This window comes from Monodelphis domestica, chromosome 4, assembly GCF_027887165.1.
Source record: "Monodelphis domestica isolate mMonDom1 chromosome 4, mMonDom1.pri, whole genome shotgun sequence".
NCBI classification, from domain to species: domain Eukaryota; kingdom Metazoa; phylum Chordata; class Mammalia; order Didelphimorphia; family Didelphidae; genus Monodelphis; species Monodelphis domestica.
Genome location: NC_077230.1, coordinates 249,635,798 through 249,655,430, shown reverse-complemented (window position 1 = coordinate 249,655,430; position 19,633 = coordinate 249,635,798). Strand labels below are relative to the sequence as shown.

Here is a 19,633-nt window from a genome sequence, read left to right as displayed (position 1 = left end):
GGGGGTTTGGGACTTCAGATAGCTAAATACTAGTTGGAGTAGTTGAAAGGTGTTTAAATAAAGGCAAACTGAGCTAACTCTGTCTTGGTTTCTGCATTTCCCTTGGATGTTTTTTATCAAAGATTGAGTCAGAGCACAGTTTTGTCTAGTGTCTAGGTCCCCAGTGTAATACATATAAATATATATATACATATATATATATTGCTTTTAGTAAGCCTATAGAAGATGAACTTACATTCTAGTTCTTTTATTCATTTATTAAAAGCAGTCATTTTATACACTTTAGCAGTTGAGTATAGTCAAACTATAGCAAGATAGTGATTTCTCCTGTCATTTTTCCTATTTGTCCTCCGTCAAACAAGATTAGTGAGATGTTATTACTTCTGTTGCTAATATTATTATCATAATTAAAATAATGGTAATATATCACATTTATGTAGCCTTTTAAGTTCTGACAGTGTACAAACATACATAAGATTAAATAATTTGATATTTAAAAGAACCCTGTGCCATAATTTTCCCCATTTTACAGTTGAGGTACCTGAGGCTCAGAGAGGTTAATTGACTTATGCAAACTCCCCCAGATACTAGGTGTCTGAAGAAAGATTCAAGTTTAGGTCTTTAAGTCTTCAGGACTATAAGTCAAAGACACTGCCTACCATACCATAAGATTCATAATCAGTAAACGAGTTCTGGCAGTCTAGGAGCCATCATAAAGACATCTTCAATATTTAAGCCTGATATATCAGAATAGAGTTCTGACTATTATGTAATTTAATGCAATTTAATATAGTTAATATTTATTCAACAATTAATAGATGCAGAGAACAATGTTAGGCACTGAGTGGGGGAGAGGAGACAAAAAGTTAAGAGAAGATCTAGTTCTTGCCCTCATTTATAGTTTAATTGGTTAATGTACAGTCATTTTTCTCTATCTTTTTTACTCCAGGCCTAGTACTCTATCCACTGTACCATCTAGCTCATTAATGGGATATATATATATATACAAACATATATCTAACTCAGAACTGCAAAACACATTAGAGAGGTACAAACTCACTTCTTGGTGTAGTCTTAAAAGAGGAGGGTCTTCCCTGATTATGGAATCTGCCAAGGTGGTCATGTTTATTTGTGCATTAAAGAATGGGAAAGAATTTAGTGGGAAATAGGGAAGTCCAGGCATAGGAAATAAGTGAAGACATTGAGACAGGAAAATAAAGGGTGTGTATAGGGTATATATGTGGAAAAGCAAGGGATTATCTTTAATTTGGGCCATAGAATAAGTAAAGCCAAGAGAATTGTAGAATATTTGTTGAGCATCTAGCCAGATAGCACAAAAGGAAAAGATGGAGGAGTGTTTTGCAAAAGTAAAATTTGTGATAAAAGTAGTTGCTTTATGAAGCCTGCCAAAACATGTCAAAGTATTCTTTCATTCTGTTCAAATGGTACCCAATGTAATAGCTTTTAAAGCCTTTAAAGATTAAATTTTTAAAAACATGTGCTGTATCATATCTGTAAAAGAAAAAACCATCCAACAGCACTGAGGTTGAATAATTCCCCAATGCTACTTCATTTGGCCACAGGGTAACTACTTTTGTTGGCACTGGCAACTGATGAAAGACAAGCCTCTAGTTGAGCTATTTGGGAAGAGTGCTTTGAGGCTGCTGCTCCTGGGCCTATTTTTTTTTTATTTTTACCCATTCAAGCAATGCTGAACAGACTGTGTTGACTGCAGTAAAGAATGGGTTTCTGACATATTAGAATGGCTGCCATAAGCATTAAGAAAACACTATTTCCTACTATATTTTTGTCTCCAACAATTATAGATTTTCTGATCTTCTATTTATAGATGGATCTCTGTTTTAAACAACCCGCCCAACACCTCCCTCCCTTGGATTACTCCCCACCAACCCAGTTATTTCCCTCTTACTTCTCTCTCAGGCACAATACAATTCTTTGCCCCATGGCTCTGATTGTTCTTCCCTCTCTGAGTCAATTTCAATATGTGTAAGACTTAAGTATCACCTGTTGTCAACCTCTTCCACACTTCCATTGTATTTGTCTTCTCCCCCTTCCCCATATGCTTCTTTATGAAATATATATTTATATATAGTTCTTCCAAAGCCTATGTCCAGTTTGCTGGAGTTCTTGAGTTTTTACTTGCTATTCCTTGGTCCTCCTCTGTTCCATTTCTTTTTTGTTCATTACCTGTATAGAAGCTGTCAATCGTAATTTCTTTTTTCTCTTTCTGTTGTTTATTTATATTTTTTACTTGTTCCCCTGTCACTGACTGTATCCTTGCTCCTCTGTTTATTTGCTGGATCTGTGAGTTTGGGCTGTTCTCTCCTGAAGAGGTTTTTTTGCTCTTCTGATTAACTGAATTAGGCTGATGAAGCTGGTCTACTGAGCCCTGAGGTCAGATCTTCCTCAGCTGCCAGCAGAAGCTGAAGCTGAAGCTGAAGGTAAAGGTAAAGGTGGAGTTGTTAAGGCTGAAGGTAGTTACCTTTACCCTCCTCACTACTCCTTTCTGTCAGTTGCCTCCCTGAAAGCTTCCTAGTCAGAGCCCTAAGCTTCCCAAGGTGCTACCAAGGTACCCCATCTCAGTTGCAGCCTTCACCCTGGGATCCCAGTCAACCAGATTCTTATGGTGGGTCTCAGCGCAGTAGATGGGGGAGGGGTGTTGGAGATTCAGCTTACCTGCCCTCTGAATGCTTTTTATCTGCACTATTGCTAAACTACATTAAGCCAGCCAGAACTGATCTGCTGAGTTGAATGTGCCTTGCGGTCATAACCGCCAGAGACAGAGGCCCAAGATGTAGGAATGGTGGCTGAAGGCTGAGACCAGGCTGCCTTCCTCTATACCCTTCTCTTCTAGCTGCCTCCCTGCCAGCTGTGGTCAGAGCCCCAAGCCTCTCATAGCTGTGGTAGCAAGGCACTCCCTCTGGACTGGAGCCCTCCCTCCAAGGTCCCAACAGCCACAAGTCTCAGCACAGTAAGTGGGGGAGGGGTCCTGTGACCTTCCTTCTTTATTTTCCTTAAATCCAAGAATTCAACCTTCTCTGTGTACCTTTTAAGTTGAATCAAGAAGGAGGGTCCCTCAGCTCTGTGCTTTTGTTGGATTTGGTTTTATCTACTTTGAAGTGTTTTGGTATGGAAAGGTTTTCAGGGAGGACTAGACTTTTGCTTCTAAGCCCCCATCTTGACTCCCAGAAGTATATAGATGGATCTCTACCTCACTGCTCACTGTCCACTCTGTAGTTATTTCTAGCTTCCTATTTAGCTGGGGAGAGAGCTCTGATATTAATAACCACTAGCATTTATATTGCAATTTATGTGTCCAAAGTGTTTCACATATATTTCTTCATTTATTACCCAGAACAAAATACTTATGACAAAATTACCATGGGTATCATATGCTTTTATAGGTGGGAAAACTTTGGTTTCAGAGGTTTTGATTTGCCTCAGGTCACAAGAGTAGTAAATGTCAGAAAGGGTCTGGTGAACCCCAGTGTCATATGGCTCCACATCCAATGTTTTTACCTCTAGACCATGCTCACTATCTTCCTTTACTCATTCTATTTAAGCCACTCCTTCTATGTTGAGATCCTTCTGCTGCCAATGACCACACATTCGATAACACTTGGATTTGTAGCATTTTGAATGAAAACATTATTAACTCAGATCTGCTGGCATACATGCAGGTGTTTAGATGTGTGTGAACAAGAGAAGGAGGGAGGGAAAGGAAAAGACAGGCAGACAGACAGAAACAGAAATAGAGATACAACCAACAATGAGATTTAAACAAAAATAAGAATAACAATAGTTGCAAAGACTGAACAGAAGAAGGGCAAGGATGGGGACAAGGACAAGGAAGAAGAGAGAGAATAATTGAATTTCATAGTAGAAAAGATCCTGTAGTTCTCTGTGTCATTTTTACAGGTACAGAAATTCCCTCTAGTAAATATTCAGTGATTTACAATCTATCTTTATCTTGAAAACCTTCAAGAGGGCAAGCCTACTATCTCTTGAGTCTTGCTATTTTACTTTCCGATAACTCAATTGTTTGAAGAGGCAAAGTAGGTGGATGAAGTGTTAGGATTGGACTCAGGATGACTTATCTTCATGAATTCAAATCAGAACAGCTACTAGCTGTGTGACCCTGAGCAAGTCACTTACATGTGTTTGCCTTAGTTCTTCATGTATAAAATGATCTGAAGAAAGAAATGACAAATCACTCTAGTATCTTTGATAAGCAAATCCAAAATGAGGTTACAAAGAATCAGAAATATATGAAATAACTGAACAAAAATATAGTTTAAATTTTTTCCCTTTTTGCACGTAAAGAAAAACTCTACCTTATTGTAATTTATATCCATTGCTTAAGTTCTGTCTTCTGATGACACATAGAATAAATAGACCTAATCCTTTTTCCACATGTCAATCCTTTAAATACTGAAGCCATATATCATATCCCTCCACCCCTAAGTCTTCTATGGATTGAGCATATCTAATGGTTTTAATCACTTCTCATTTGACATAATTTCAAGCTTTATCACCATCCTTTGATCACTACTTTTCCTGTTAAAGTTTGTCACTGCTCTTCCTACCACCCAGAATGAAACACAATGCTCCAAAATTAGTCTATAGAGACAAGCATAAGTAACATCTTCATATTCTTGAACAGTATTCTTTTCTTACTTCAAGCAAAGATAATGCTAGCTTCTTAGGCTATTATCAGTCTACAGATCCTTATTGGGATTTTAGTCTACTATTGCTCTTATACTGTTTTCAAAGAATCTGCTGTCTCACAATACCTCCACAGTCTTATGGAGTAACTTGATTTATGACCCAAAATGTAAACATTCAAGACCAAGTTTCTTGACACTAAATCCACTAGTTCTTTCATAATAACACAATGTCAATTAAATGCATAAACACAAATGATAACATACAAGGAACATGATATTAATAGAATAAATGTAGAAATTAAATAAAGGTAAATTTTCAAACAACAGTATTATATTATAATAGCTACATTAGTATGCTTCATTCTTCCAAGAAGTAAATGTAAAGCCTTTTCATGAGCCTCTTACCTATTTCCTAACTAGAAAGCATGAATTGATTCTGTTTCTCCTAAGTGACATGATATTATGTTTAGCACTTGGGACATCCACCTATGGATTCCTCTAAGCTATGCGAGGGCCGGGTTATATTATTCATCATAATCTCCTAACGACAATATATTGAACCCCTCTTTCCCTAGATATATTTTCTTTTAGTTGAGAACAAGAACTTTTTAATGAATTAAGAATAAATTTATAACAAAACCTTCCCAATAAATAATTTACTATCCTACAAATAAACCCTCACTATGAGGAATAGGCACACATTGAGATCAAGTGTTTTCTTTATACATATTAGGAACACATATAGCCAGAGCTAACATTAGAAGGGTATACATATAATTAGCATACATATGATACTAGAGAACACTTATGGAAAGGTGCATGCATGGCACACAGATAGAAGGTCAGTTCACATCCTTAAATGCTCATGTTTTCAAATGATGTTATTTGACTGATCTCTGATCTTTGCTGGCTCTGAATCTTCTCTCTGCCAGACACTGACATCCCTGCTGATTCGAGTGGCCTTTAGCAGAAATGCTTTCTGCAGGGCCACTGACTACTCTGTGCTCTTTCCACAGGGGAATTCTCTAGACAGTGGATGGGAAAAGGAATTAATCTTGCTTAGCCATCTTTGAAGAAGATAAAGACTATGAAGCTCTCCTCCATATTTAGGTTTCTCATAAGCAATAACAGTTGCCCAAGCTAAGATCATGTCTGCTCTTTGAATTCTTCTATCATCTCTTCAGAATCCCTCATTTCAACCCTCATCTGAACAGTAATAAGCAATGAACTAATGAACAGCATTGCTATTTCTAACTTCTTTTCATACTCCTGTCAGTGCCACACTTGCTCAGGCAGAAATGGAAATGAGGGAAAACATAGTAAGGAAATTTCTCCCATCACTCTTCTGTTGTGCATACATCAAAATGTCCAGGTTGATTGTAGAAGACTAAAATTGCTGGTGACCTCTGTCCAAGTTTCCCCTCCTTCCCCCAGCAACAAATCATATCCTGTTATCCCTCTGGTATCTTTCCATTTACAATAGTAAAATATAGATGATCCAGCATTTTTTTTTCTTTCAAGGAACCTTATGAAAGTGAAAATGTCCCAGACATCCTCAAAAAATTTTAACAGGAAATGGTGCTTTAAATTCCTTAATCCTTCAGTCATTCTCTAGCTGAAAGTTAATCTGTTAGGAAAGACTGTTCAAGTTATTACTGTTATATAATTGTCTGAAAGAGTTAACGATATTTTTTTGAAACACCCAACTTAACCACCAGGCAAATAACTTCATTGTTGAAATGCATCTTGATTTCACTGTCTAGCATTAATTCCTATGAAGAACTTAGCAGAAAATGAACCATGTGTTCCCATTATGTTAGCCTGACTCAAGAAAGAAATGTGCAAACAAGCTTGTATATTTTACTGAGATCTCAATTAGTTTAATTTAGAATTGAAATGTGCTCGTGTCAAAAAATTGGATGAGAGTATGGGCATGGCCATGTGTTTCCAGCGTGCAATTATACCTCATTGTGATCCTTGATGGTGCTGTCCAGAAACAGCACCAGAGAAGACATCTGAGAAAGCTAAAGTGCTTAATTGTAATATAATTAAAATGAAATATTTGTGTGTAATTTGCATTCTGCCTTGTCATTTATGGTGATTAGCTTCAGTAACTTTATGTACTAAAAGTTAACCACCTCTCAGAATTCTAAGAAAATGAGCTTTTACATATTAATAAAGTACAATAATGCCTTGAGGGCTTGAATTAACGAATTCAGGCCCAGCATGCTATATCCACCACCTGACTGAGTTTTTTGTTTTGTTTTTTAACCTGAACAAGATTTAGCATCATTGCTATACCAAACCAAAGAAAGATATAATATATGCTCAAATAATTCTGACATTTTAGCTTGAATTTCCAAAATAGAAAAATAGTCAGAGATCATTTTAAAGAATCATATTAAAACTAAAGAATGACTAAACTTGGGATAATAATGAAAAAAGAATTGTATTGTGAGTCAGAACTATATGGATTCTAGGGTTAGCTTTGCCACTATTTAGATGAATGATCTTGAATACCTTTAATCAACTTCTTTGACTCTCCATTCCTTTATATGTAAAATCAAATGGTTACTCTAGTGTTCTTTGAATTTCTCTTAAGTTTTCTTATCCTTCAACCTGTCATCTATAACTGTTAAATGTTATAAACCAGAATGAAAAATGGTACCTGGTAAAAGGGAATATATTTTTTAGGTATTAATATTATAGAAAAGTATAATGTTTTCTTAACAAATTCTGTTTTGCAAGTGAGTGCTCTTGTGTGAGAGCTTGATATATTCTGGTTCAGGAGAGTACACTCACTTAAAGAATTACCAGGGTCCAATGAATATTTTAAAATAGTTTAGGAATTTATTGACTGAATGGCCAGGAGGCAGGTGCAAGTGAAGTATGCCTCCCTAAAGAGGACTCTAGGATTTTTATGCCTGAAAGGAACAGAGACTGTAACCAGGAATGGAAGGTGGTAAGAGGGATAAACAAGGGAGATTCAGTGACATTCCCATGTGAGGTTTCTTGATGTCTGGGGTAGAAGCACAGGTATATATTGTTTATGACACATTAAACCTTGATCATAAAGGATGGTGAATTGTATATCTTAGAGAATCTAGTGATGTTTGAGATGCAAACAGAAGGTACATATCTGTGCTTCTCAGAAGGCTACAGGAAATGTACCTAATGCAGAAAGGGGATATATCTCTCAGAGACTTTTGATCATACAGTTTGTCCCTTTGGTGTGTGAAGAATGAATCAAACTCTTTGTCTATCAATCAAATACTTTTAAATTAATCAATCAAAAACTTGTTAATTCTCATATGTAGTGATTAATTTAAGTGGCATCAGGGCCAGCTTAGTTTTCTTTATCCAGTATTTCAGGGGTCCAAGACTGGGAAATTCCCCATGTACTCTTTGACCTGGAATTACTCTAGAGACTTGGAGTATTCAGAGGACAGTCTACCCCCATGTCAGTGCCAGTTAAATTTACATTATATTCTTAAAATAATAAATCAAAATACTCAGGGACAGAACTATATTTTACTTGTGTACATGTGCTAAAATATAATAATTTATTTCTATATATGAATAAATAAAATATATTTTTCTTGTGGTACTATATCTTGACTAACTGTCACAGAAATCTATTTAAACAGTGTAATAAAATCTATTTTAGATATTATTTAGTTATAAATTTCTTTTATTGTATAAGTAAAGTCATTTCTATTATGGATACACATTGCAACAAATCTTATCCCCAAAGGACAAGAAAATTCAATTTCAGAAACATTTTTATAGCACTTGCTAAGTGAAAAGCATTGTACAAGGTATAAACATGGGTCACTGATCTATAGAGGAAAGAAAAAATGCTCCTCAATTTCTTCAGATTTTAACACTTTGTAGTCTATTTGGAATTTAACTAAAATACTTATAATTATTTTTCTATTGATTGTATTTTCAACTAGCCATTTTCTATGTGTGGTATGGTAGGAAAAAAAGTTGTTTTGAGGCAAAAATTCTTTATTTCATTCTGAGTATCTTTTTGGCTCTTTGGTAATTCCATTAATTTTCTTGAGCCTTGCTTTGAATTGGGAAAAGGTTATTAATTATTGTTTTCTATTAGTTATTGTTATCTATTAGTAATCATGTATAATATATGAGAAACAGTTTTCCATGTGAACATTTATACTTTCTAAAGTAAGACATAGCTATTGCAAATAATTAGTCTTCTTGATTTAGTATAACATTATTTTATTACCTCTGATTTTTTCTCACTACTCCTTTTCAGTTAGCATCTTCTACCTTCAGGTCCCTATCCATGTTCATGTATTCATTTATAGTCAATTGTCAATAAAATTTTATTACCATCTATTATTCATCTGACACTGCGCTTAGCAGAGAAGTACAAAAAAAGGGGTGTAAGTGGGAATAGCCTTCAGTTTGTACCCTCATAAACTGCATATTCTAAAAGAGGTGAAAGCATAAAAACGACTGTATACAAACAACATGTTTACAGTATGAAAATGGAAATAATCAAAGGAGGAGAGGAGGATCTAGAATTAAGGAGATAGAGAAAGACTCCTTATAGAATGTGGGATCTTAGTTGGCACTTGAATGAAGTCAGGGAGACCAGGCTTTTTAATAGCTAAAAAAAGATAAATTATATACATCATTATGACTCATTCTTAAGGAATAGATTTTTTTGTACTCAGTTATAATAGTTCTTTTTGTGTAATATTAGCTACAAAATCCTGCATTAGTAAAAAAACTACAAAACTAGGTCAAAAGAAAGCCTCACAAATTTTAGAAGTGGAAATAATTTGTATGACACTTTTTTTTAAACATTTAATGTTATTCTGACATGCCCTATTCCCTAGCATTTCTAGCAAGGTAGGTAAGAAAAAGGTGGTAAAGATGCTAATTTTATAATAGTTTAACAGCAATAATTAGAAGGGTTAAGAGAAATTAGGTCATAGGAATGTCAGAAACTTCTACTTTTAATTATTTTCATGATTATACTGGGATTTATTATAAATCAGAATTTATAGGAAATTGTAAATTCTGTGAGAACAGAACAGTGCCTTACACATAGGAGACAGTAAATGCTGAATTCATTGACTGTTTATTGACTTTACAGAAGAAAAATATTCTAGGCATTACACATGGCACTTAGTTGTATCTAATTCCTGCTATAAGAGAAATCAACTATGCTGAGCATATAGTTAGCCCAGAAGAAAAGCCTTTTTTTTTGTCCTCTTCAATTTGAATATTTAAATGACTCATCCTTCTTTAATGCAATCTCTTTTAGTAATAACACTTCACAAAAGGACAAGTAGGTGGTGGAATATGCAGAGCTCAGGCCCCCAGAAAGGCAGAGCTGGAGTCACAGATGGCCTCAGACACTTATTAGCTATGTGACCTTAGACAAGTCATTTAACTTTTGTCCCCTTCAGTTTCTTGAAATCTGTGAAATGAAGATAATAATGGCACATACCTCATAATATTATTGGAAAGATACAAGTTGACATTAATAAGATTTTTTGCAAACCTTAAAGGGCTATATAAATGTAAACCTGTAAGCCATAATTATTATTAATCATTCTTTTCCAATATTCTCTTTTCAGTGGGAAAAGTTTTTTTTAATTTTATATAATTGATTAATTAAGAAAATGTTTTCCAAGGTTACATGATTCATGTTCTTTCCCTCTCCTCCACACTCCCCTCCCATAGCCAGTACTCAACTCCACTGGGTTTTACACGTTATTGATCAAGATCTATTTTCATATTATTGATATTTGCACTAGGGTGATCAGTTTGAGTCTAGATCCTCAATCATATCCCCATTGAACCATGTGATCAAGCAATTGTTTTTCTTCTCTGTTTCTACTTAAGTGGGAAAAGTTGAATGTTTAATCTGCAAAATATTTGTTTATCTCTTTGTACTGTGTAGATATTATATAAACTATTTAAATTTTTCTCTCCTTTTATCTATTTCTCTCTGTGTCTATCACTCCCTATCACTCTGTGTCTTTTCTCTTGTCACACATGTAATAAATGCTTAAGATTCCAAGAATTGTTTGAATGCTTTGACCTTTATATGGGTTAAATGCTTTTTCATTCACTGAAAAGGATGAAAACTCAAAAGAAAGAGACAACCCAAATTAAAAATGGCCATAACCTCCTTTTCCAGACACTGGCAAGAGTTGAGAGGTGAAGCAGAGTAGATGAGAAACATTATCTAGATTTGCAGCAGGTTATGTGTCTCAGTGCTTCCTAGACCCTCCCATGCTATTTTGAGATCTCTATCTCTCTCTTCTATCCAGAAGAAGTTACAGACTAAAGTACCAAAGGCTTCATGCACTCCTACCCCCAACTCTTATCATTCTTGACAAAATAAAGGAAGCCATGCAGATAACTCATTTTATTTTTCTGAGTCTCAGTTTCTTCATCTATTAAATCACAGTGTTTTATTAAATATTAAGGAATCTTCCAGCTTTAAAATCATGTAATTTGTGATAAAAGTAAAATTTTAGTAACATAGAAATAATTCAACCCTCCCAAGAGTATGGAAAGTTCTTCTATGGATATTGAAACACTGAAAGATATACTATCCCATGAAGAAAATTTGTGCGAAGAGTGAGGAAAGTGACTTTTTAGTACAAATAAATATATATTATCTCAATTCTCTTTATTGGAGGGTTTTGAAATTACAATGGGAACCACAATGAGTAAACATTATCTTGTAAGAGAAAAGAGGTGTACTACACATTTACAAGACTACAGGGAGTAATGAAATGAAAAGAGTGGGACAGATCTACATAAGAGTATAATAATTCCCCATGCTCTTAGTTTTGTGCCATTCCCTTGTTCTGGACTAAGGCAAGGAGCTTAGACACTATTTATACCTTAAGTCCCACAATATTCTCTAATTGAAAAATTTGTATATTAATTTCCTTCAAAGCATGCTGAGCACCTACTATGTGTCAAACAGCTTTGTAGCTAAATTTGACTCTTGGGCTTTAACCCCAAAGACACTTGTGAGCCTACAAATGTTACTAAAAATAAACTGATTCCATTTTCCTAGACCTTTTCTTGACAGTTTCTCAAATTCCATGATACTTTTTGAAAAGCTTATCAGAAAACATTTTAGTCAATCAAAATTTATAGTTGCGAGATTAATGAATTAGTAACATATCTTTATTTTATTTGCTTATTTACCTAACACTTTCTCATTGAGGAATCACAAACTTGTGTGTATTTATTGGTATGTATTTATTTGTTGTTGTGCAAGCATTACAGTCATATATTAACTTTATGACCCCATTTGGGATTTTCTTGGCAAAGATACTGAAGTGGTTAGCTATTTCCTTCTACAACTTATTTTTTTAAATAAATGAGGAAACAGTGACAAACAGGGTTAAGTGACTTGCCCAGGGTCATACAGCTATCAAGTGTCTGAGGCTATATTTGAACTCAGGAATATGTATCTTCCTGACTACACAACTGGCACTCCATCTACTGAGCTACCTAGTTGCCCTAAACCTAAACAATATGATAGCAACACAAAAAATAAAATTATTTTGCAACCAACCTGTGATCTAAAGATAGGCAGCACTAAAGCAAAAGGTGATTTTTTACTCCAAGAAAGTAGTAACAGAATGGAAAGTTCACAAAGAATGATTCAAATTAGATGAAAAGCAACTACAAGGTAGGTCCTAGAAGACCTTGCGGATGTCGCAGAGTTAGTAAATTTCTGAGACAAGAGTAACTATAGGAGTCAGCTTGGTATTTGAGTGTAGAAATAAATCAGATAGAGAAATGAGTGCGTGAAATAATATGGAAGTAGTTGGAAGATGGGGAGGGGGGTGAGTGAGGGAGAACTGATTACATTGGACAGCATTATGAAGTCAAAATTAATCTAGATATATAGATTAAAGGGAAACCTACTGCATGTCCATATTATCTCTAAACAATTTTAAAAAATATTTATTTTCCTTAATGTTTCTGAAATCAAATGCAATCTAACTCATGTAGTCTAGCAGTTCTTATAAGTTTTGATATCAGGGTACCTTTCTACTCTTAAAAACCATTGAGGAATTCTCCACTGTAAAAGAACTTTTGTTTAGGTAGGTTATATCTATTGACCTTTACCATATTTTAATTTGCAAAGTTGTAATATTATTATAAAAGTAGTTTCTATCTAGCAGACCTCTTTAAAGGACCTCAGGGACCTTCAGTTATACACATTGAGAAATTCAGAATTTGAGTCCATTCCATTGTCCCTTTTGGAATTCCCCTCCATTGCAGAACTTTTCAACCTTTCACCTTCTTCTTTAACAGAAACCTAACTTTCACCCTAACAGCAACAGTCCGTTAAACTACTTTGGGGGAAATGGCTACTCCTCAATTGATTTGGCTAATGGGAAGGATACAAATATTCATTTTTCTACATCATGGTTTATATACCATCACACTCAATGATTTCTTGCTTTTCAAAACCCAATTTATTTGTTTCATCCTCTCTCTATGACTTTTTGCTGTCATTTATTGACTTTCAAGAAATTACTTAAACATTTCATTTTCAGGATTTGTTAGCTAGATGATTGTTTTATGCTCCATTACATCTCCAGCCATAATGCTTAAAACTTTTAGGAATATGTTGATATTTTTAGCAGTATGCCTTCCTTCATTTTCACAGCTTCCTTCTTCATTCACCTACAGATATGGTAACACCAAAGACTTAACAACTCAATTATATAAACTTCAAGATGCAAAATTTTAGGTTCTTTTCTCAAATGATGAAGATTTTATTCTTCTATATGCTCCATTTTCTTTTCTAATAGCAACCCCATTATTTAATAAACATTTCAGTTTTTACATGTAAATATAATTTTAATAACAATTTTCTGTCATTTTATGTTCCATATTCTCTCCTTTCCTGCCTCTCTCAGAAGACAGGTATTATGCTTTAGATTGAATATGTGTTATCATTCCATATATATTTCCATTTTCATCATGTAAAAAAGAAATATTACTTAGGCTAGAGAAAAATTCAGGTATGGTATGCTTCAAACTGTATTCAGATGCCACCAGTTCCTATTTTGGCAATGGATAGCCATTTTCACAATAAGCCCCTTGAAGTTGTCTTGGAAATTTGCATTGCTGATTCTCAGTTGATCATCATATATTATTGTTCTTACCAGGTACTACCTTCTCCTGGCTCTGCTCACTTCACTTTGCATCACTTTATATAAGATTTTCCAGTTTTTTTTATCATCTTCTTCATCATTTCTGATGGCTCAAAAGTATTCTATTGCAATCATATACCACAGCTTCTTTATCCTTTGCCCAACTCATGGACATCCCTTCTGTTTATTATTCTTTGCCACTTCAAAGATAGCTGTTATAAATATTTTGCCCCTTTTCTTATTGACATTAAATTTACTATTAATTTCTGCAAGGACTTTTGATACTCTGAACCAATCCTAATACCCTCATCAATTTTCCCTATTCTGGCTTTTCTTGCTTCTTTACTCAGGGTTAAAGCAAGGATACCTTTTTAATGCCTAGGAGATGAGTGTCACTGGATCAAAAAGCACATTGGGTGATGTTAGGTGTAAGAAGATTACCATGAGGTAGTGGAGAAGTTTATGAAGGGTTGCAAATGCTGTGTATTTGATCCTGAAGGTGATAGGGAGTCACTGGAGTTCATCTAAAAGGGAGACAGCATGATCAGGTCCACATTTTAGAAAGATCCTTTTGACAGCTGAGAGAGGAACATACTGAAGTGAAGGAAAAACTTGTGACCCGAGAGACCAGTGCACATAGTATTGCAATAATCTAGGTGTGAGGTGATGAGGACTTGCACCAGGGAAGGGTGACAGTGTTAGAAGAGAAAAGGGGGCAATAATGTGTGACAGATGTTATAAAGGTAAAATTGACAGACATTGGCAAACAATGTACTATGGAAAGTGAGAAAAAGCAAGTTGTCAAAAATGACACCTAGGTTGTGAGCCTGGAAAACCAGAAGGATAATGGAATCTGTAAGAGTAATAAGGCAGTTTGTAAGGGGGTGGGGGGACAGTTTGGGGAGAAATCTTATATAATGAGTTCAGTTATGAAAATGTTGCATTTAATATATCTATATGACAAGTAGTTCAATATATCTACTATACATTTGGAGATGCAAAAATGGAGGACAACAGAGGGATTAGAATTGAATAGGGAGATGTGAAAATCATCAGCTTAGAAAGCAAATGGAGGAAGAAAAGAGCCCAAGAGACTCATAGTTTTTGTCAAATTCATTTCCATAATGTCTCTTGTACATCCACTTCTCCCTCTCTCCCACTATCACCAAGTCCCTATAACCTATCTAATCGTACTAGTACACTTCCTTTTTTATAGGTTTTACTGGCTACACTCTTTCAATCCTTCAATCTCTCCTTTACCCTTCCAATACCACCTATCAGATTATTTTTTCTTATGCCTAGACCTAGAAATGTTATTCTTCTGCTCAAAAATTGTCATTGTCCTTATTACTTCCCAAATAAATTTATTTATTTATTTTTTAAACTCTTACCTTCCATCATGGAATCAATACTGTGTCTTGGTTCCAAGGCAGAGGAGTCGTAAGGGCTAGGCAATGGGGGTCAAGTGACTTTCCCAGGGTCACACACCAAATAAACTTATTTTATATTGAGCAAAAGAGTGATAAGATAAATATACCCAAATAAAATTAGAAATTATTTGCATGGGCTTTAAGATTTAAACTCACCTGATGTCATCCTACCATTCTTCTTTTATTATTACCAGTATCCAATCAAACTGGACAGTTCTCAGCCTCCTGAATATGCATTATACATACTCCCTCATTAGTTTTCTCTTATCTGTTTACTTGGGATTTTTCTCCTCAATCTTTGTCTCTTGAAATTTTGCCTATCACTCAGAGCCAATCCATATGTTTTCCAGTATATTGATAAGTCTACTCTCAGAATTCATATATCCCATTACTTTGCAACTCTAATTAAGATCATAAAACACCATGCATTATAGTTACCTATGCTAATCTTATCCTCATATTGGACTGTAAATGCTTTCTATCTGAATCAGTACATAGCAGGGGGCTATGCACAATAGGCAATTAATAGATATTATTTATTGTTTTTATTTATTATAAGCTTGGTATCCTTTCATGCAATTTCGAGAAATATCAGTAAATGTAGGGATTTAACTGTTTCTCTTTCATTGACAAGAATAGTGAGTTTCGCAATATGTCAGTTTACCTCTTGATAACTCATAGAAACTTACTCAAGTGAAAGGATTTAATAGGTTTAGAATGCACATGCTTCCCAGAAATCACTTAGCTTCCCTGTATTTTGATTGAGGTTTGTCACTATCCCAGCAATGATTTTCAGATACCACTGCCAGGCTCCAGTAGCAAAATGAAATGCTTTTAAAATAGTGTTGCTACTGCGGGATCATTAAGAATTTATGCTTAGTAGTAAATCAGATTTCAGAATCAGAGAAAAACCATACATATTGCTTAGGAGGAAAGGTAATTCATTTAAATAGAAAATTCAAATTAGAATCATAATAAAATCATAGAATAATAAAATGTTACAGTTGAAAAGGCCCATAGAGATTATCCAATCTATCCTAATCAGTTTACAAAAAAGGAAACTAGGGCTTTGAAAGAAAAAGTGATCTCAGATTTACACAGATAGTAAATAGTGATACAAGGATTTAAATTCAGACATCTTTGACTGCTGATTCAGCAAATTTTCCACTACAAAAAGTATGGTAAAAATAAGTTGTTTAGAGACCAAATCATTTTAATGAGTAAATTTGGCAATTCACTGGCATTTGGTTGTTCCTTAGATTGTTAATTATTCAGTGTAAAATTAATCATTTATTAATGCTCTAATAGTTTCATTGTGCTACTCTTGTCTTCAACTAAGTTGTAAGCTCCATAGGGGGAAGTAAGCCTATCTACTGCTTTTTGCTTTCCTTTCAACATCTCCCATAGTTCTAGAAATAGGAAGATTGGATGATTGAAGGCTGATAATATGACTTCATAATAAAGACTAAAGACGAGATGAAAAAGCAATGAGAGCCAAAAGAAATAAAATGGGGCAATCAGAATTAGAATCATAGTATTTCAGGTTATACCTTTGACTATTCCAAGTCGATTCATAAAAGGTTTGAGATTTATTTAGGTTTTATTGTTTTACTTTCCTATGATGTGATAAATATTTCCATAATTCATTAGTGCTAAAAGAACAATTTTAGAATATATGCTAACTGTATTTTTCTCCTTTGTTTTTTAGTTTGTTCTCAGTATTCTCGAGGAGTTTTTGCCATTTTTGGACTCTATGACAAGAGGTCAGTACATACTTTGACCTCATTCTGCAGCGCCTTACACATCTCCCTTATCACACCAAGTTTCCCTACGGAGGGGGAGAGTCAGTTTGTGCTGCAATTGAGACCTTCTCTCCGAGGAGCACTCTTGAGTTTGTTGGATCACTATGAATGGAACTGTTTTGTTTTCCTGTATGACACAGATAGGGGTAAGTCTTAATCCAGTTTCTTTATCAGCAGAATTCTAAATGTTAAACTGAAATGACATTTCTGTTTCTCTGGGCTTTCTGTATCATGGCTGAACAAAAAGCCTTGAAACCTAAAAGGGCCAAAAGCACCCCTTCATAAAAGGTTTTCTGTTTGTCATTGTTTTAAATTATATTTTGTTCAGTTTCTTCTTTGACCTAGGGAGAGATTTTTAAGTGAACATACTTCAAATTCAGTCTATCTTTTTCTAAACAAACAAGGTGCTTGGAACTAAGAAACCTAAGATAACTCTCAAAATATTTCTATTTACTCCTGAAATGACATTTTTGTATAGTAACTAAATAAATGTTTTTACCCAAACCTAGTACAGTTGTTTTCTTCTGAATCTGAAATACATTGGAAAAATATACACAATACTGTCTATAGCAATAAGTTTGAAATGTAACAACTGTGCCTGAATAATTGAAAGGTCATGGCAATGACAGAGGAGATTGGATGGTGAGTCGCCTGGACTTTTTGCCATCTTACATTTTATCTTTGCTTTGCAGGTAGCAGAGATTAGTGATTGCACCTGTCCTACATAGTGGAAAATTCATCCAAAAGTCAAAATAATGTTACAAAATGATAGGAAAGATAATGGTCTGAATTTGATATATTTTCTTTTCCCAATTTATTTCACAAATTAATTAGTCCTCAGATTTTTTTAGCTCTGTTCTATTCTGTTTTTGTGTGGTGACTAGAAATAAACAGTAGTGAGATAATAGGATCATATTGTAGATTTAAGGATAATTCATAATGAACAATGCACATTCTTCTGCATGCATCTGGGGAAAAACAAGTAGGATTTTTGACTTAAAGCTGAAGCAGAAAACATCTTGAGAATATTACTTAGTTAACATTCACTTCAATTAGCAAACAAGCATAACATATGCCTAAATAAATAAGTTTACACATAAGTATTGCTTTTAAAAGAATGAAAAATCTCTATGTTCAAGATATTTTTTTTCAGAATTTAAAAAACAATTATACTACTTCATCTTTAATGAAAAATCAGGTGTTTAGTTAGATAGAGATAACATGGCCCAGTATGCAATGTCATACCAAGGGTAGACTTTGCACATAAATTTATAACATGCTTAACAAGCTATTCTTATACTGCCAAGTTCTGCAAAACTGTGATCAGCAGCAAGTCTTATCTGGAAATAAGAGGGCAAGGTACAGGAGACTTCTTAATTTCTTTAAAATCTAAAATTTTCCTTTTAGGCTTTTCTTACTATACAGTTCTATTATTTGTTCATTTCTGTCTACTTAAGTGAGATTTAATTATGAAAACAACTTTAAATGTGCTTCAGATTGACTATTATGTTGTATTAAAGAAAAATATTTATAAAGTGATGAAAACCAGCCTTTATGTCCTATTTAAGCTTAGTTTGATCCCTTTCCACAAAAGGGTATATTAATTGTATATTCTTCTGTTCTCAGAGAAGTGCATGAGTGGCCTATTCCTTATTTTTATCTGGTGTATTCCTTCAACAAATGTTTATTTATTAATATCTTAATAAATAATAATGATGCCAAGTGATGTGATCTCTCACTTGGTGACCTCATCTGTTCCCATAGGTTCAATTATGACCTCTAGCCAGATAACTTCCCTCATCTCTTACATAGACTTAGAGCTACAAAAAAACCATTCTGTACCATAAACTCCTTTCTGAGGCCAATACTTTCCAAAAACAAGCCATTTAAAATTAATGTTTTGATGTAATTCTTTGAAAATCTAAGAATTCCTAAATAGATTTTTTTTATTTCATCAATGTGTATATTTTCTCTGATTTAGCAGATTATAATCCAATCCTGCCTGCTTATCCTATTTATCTATTGTTCATGTCCTTTCATAAATTCACCAGAAAAATATGGGGTCTTCCTCAAAGTTCCTTAAAATCAGAAGAGTACCATTAGTGTATTAGTCCATTGTTAATCCATGCTCTTGACAAAATCTTACTGCTCCTTTTTGATCAGACATTTCAATGACTCTCTTAAATCTGGCTCTTCTTTGTTAGTAAAACCTCATGTGTTAGTCTACTCACACATCTACCCCTGATTCTCGATTGCCCTGAATGATCCTCAGTCTTTAGCAACTAGATTTTTTTCATGATTTGTAAGTGTACAACACCATACACACACACTCACACACACACCACACACACACTGTCAAAACAACAACACTTCTAAAGGGCATAGACATAGCAACAACGTAGAACAAAAAGCAATGCAAGTATGCAGCCTACTATATGCCATTTATTTATCATTTTAATATTAAAATATTTTGAAGATATAAATAGTTTTTGCTTATAATTTTATTTTAAAGAAATGAATCATTTTAACAACAT

General features: G+C 34.3%; 1 protein-coding gene across 10 annotated transcripts in view; it reads left to right on the top strand.

The window, feature by feature from the left end:
• The window catches only part of GRIA4 (glutamate ionotropic receptor AMPA type subunit 4), a 478,222-nt gene that overhangs the window by 162,042 nt on the left and 296,547 nt on the right, over positions 1 to 19,633 (top strand). For all 10 annotated transcript variants that reach the window (XR_008911318.1, XM_007494900.3, XM_056794448.1 and 7 more), the window contains one exon: positions 17,006 to 17,245. Coding sequence is in view for 9 of the 10 variants with exons in the window: in XM_007494900.3 (XP_007494962.1) it covers positions 17,006 to 17,245 (240 nt within the window). In the remaining variant the exon portion in view is untranslated. The remainder of the gene's footprint in view (positions 1 to 17,005; positions 17,246 to 19,633) is intronic.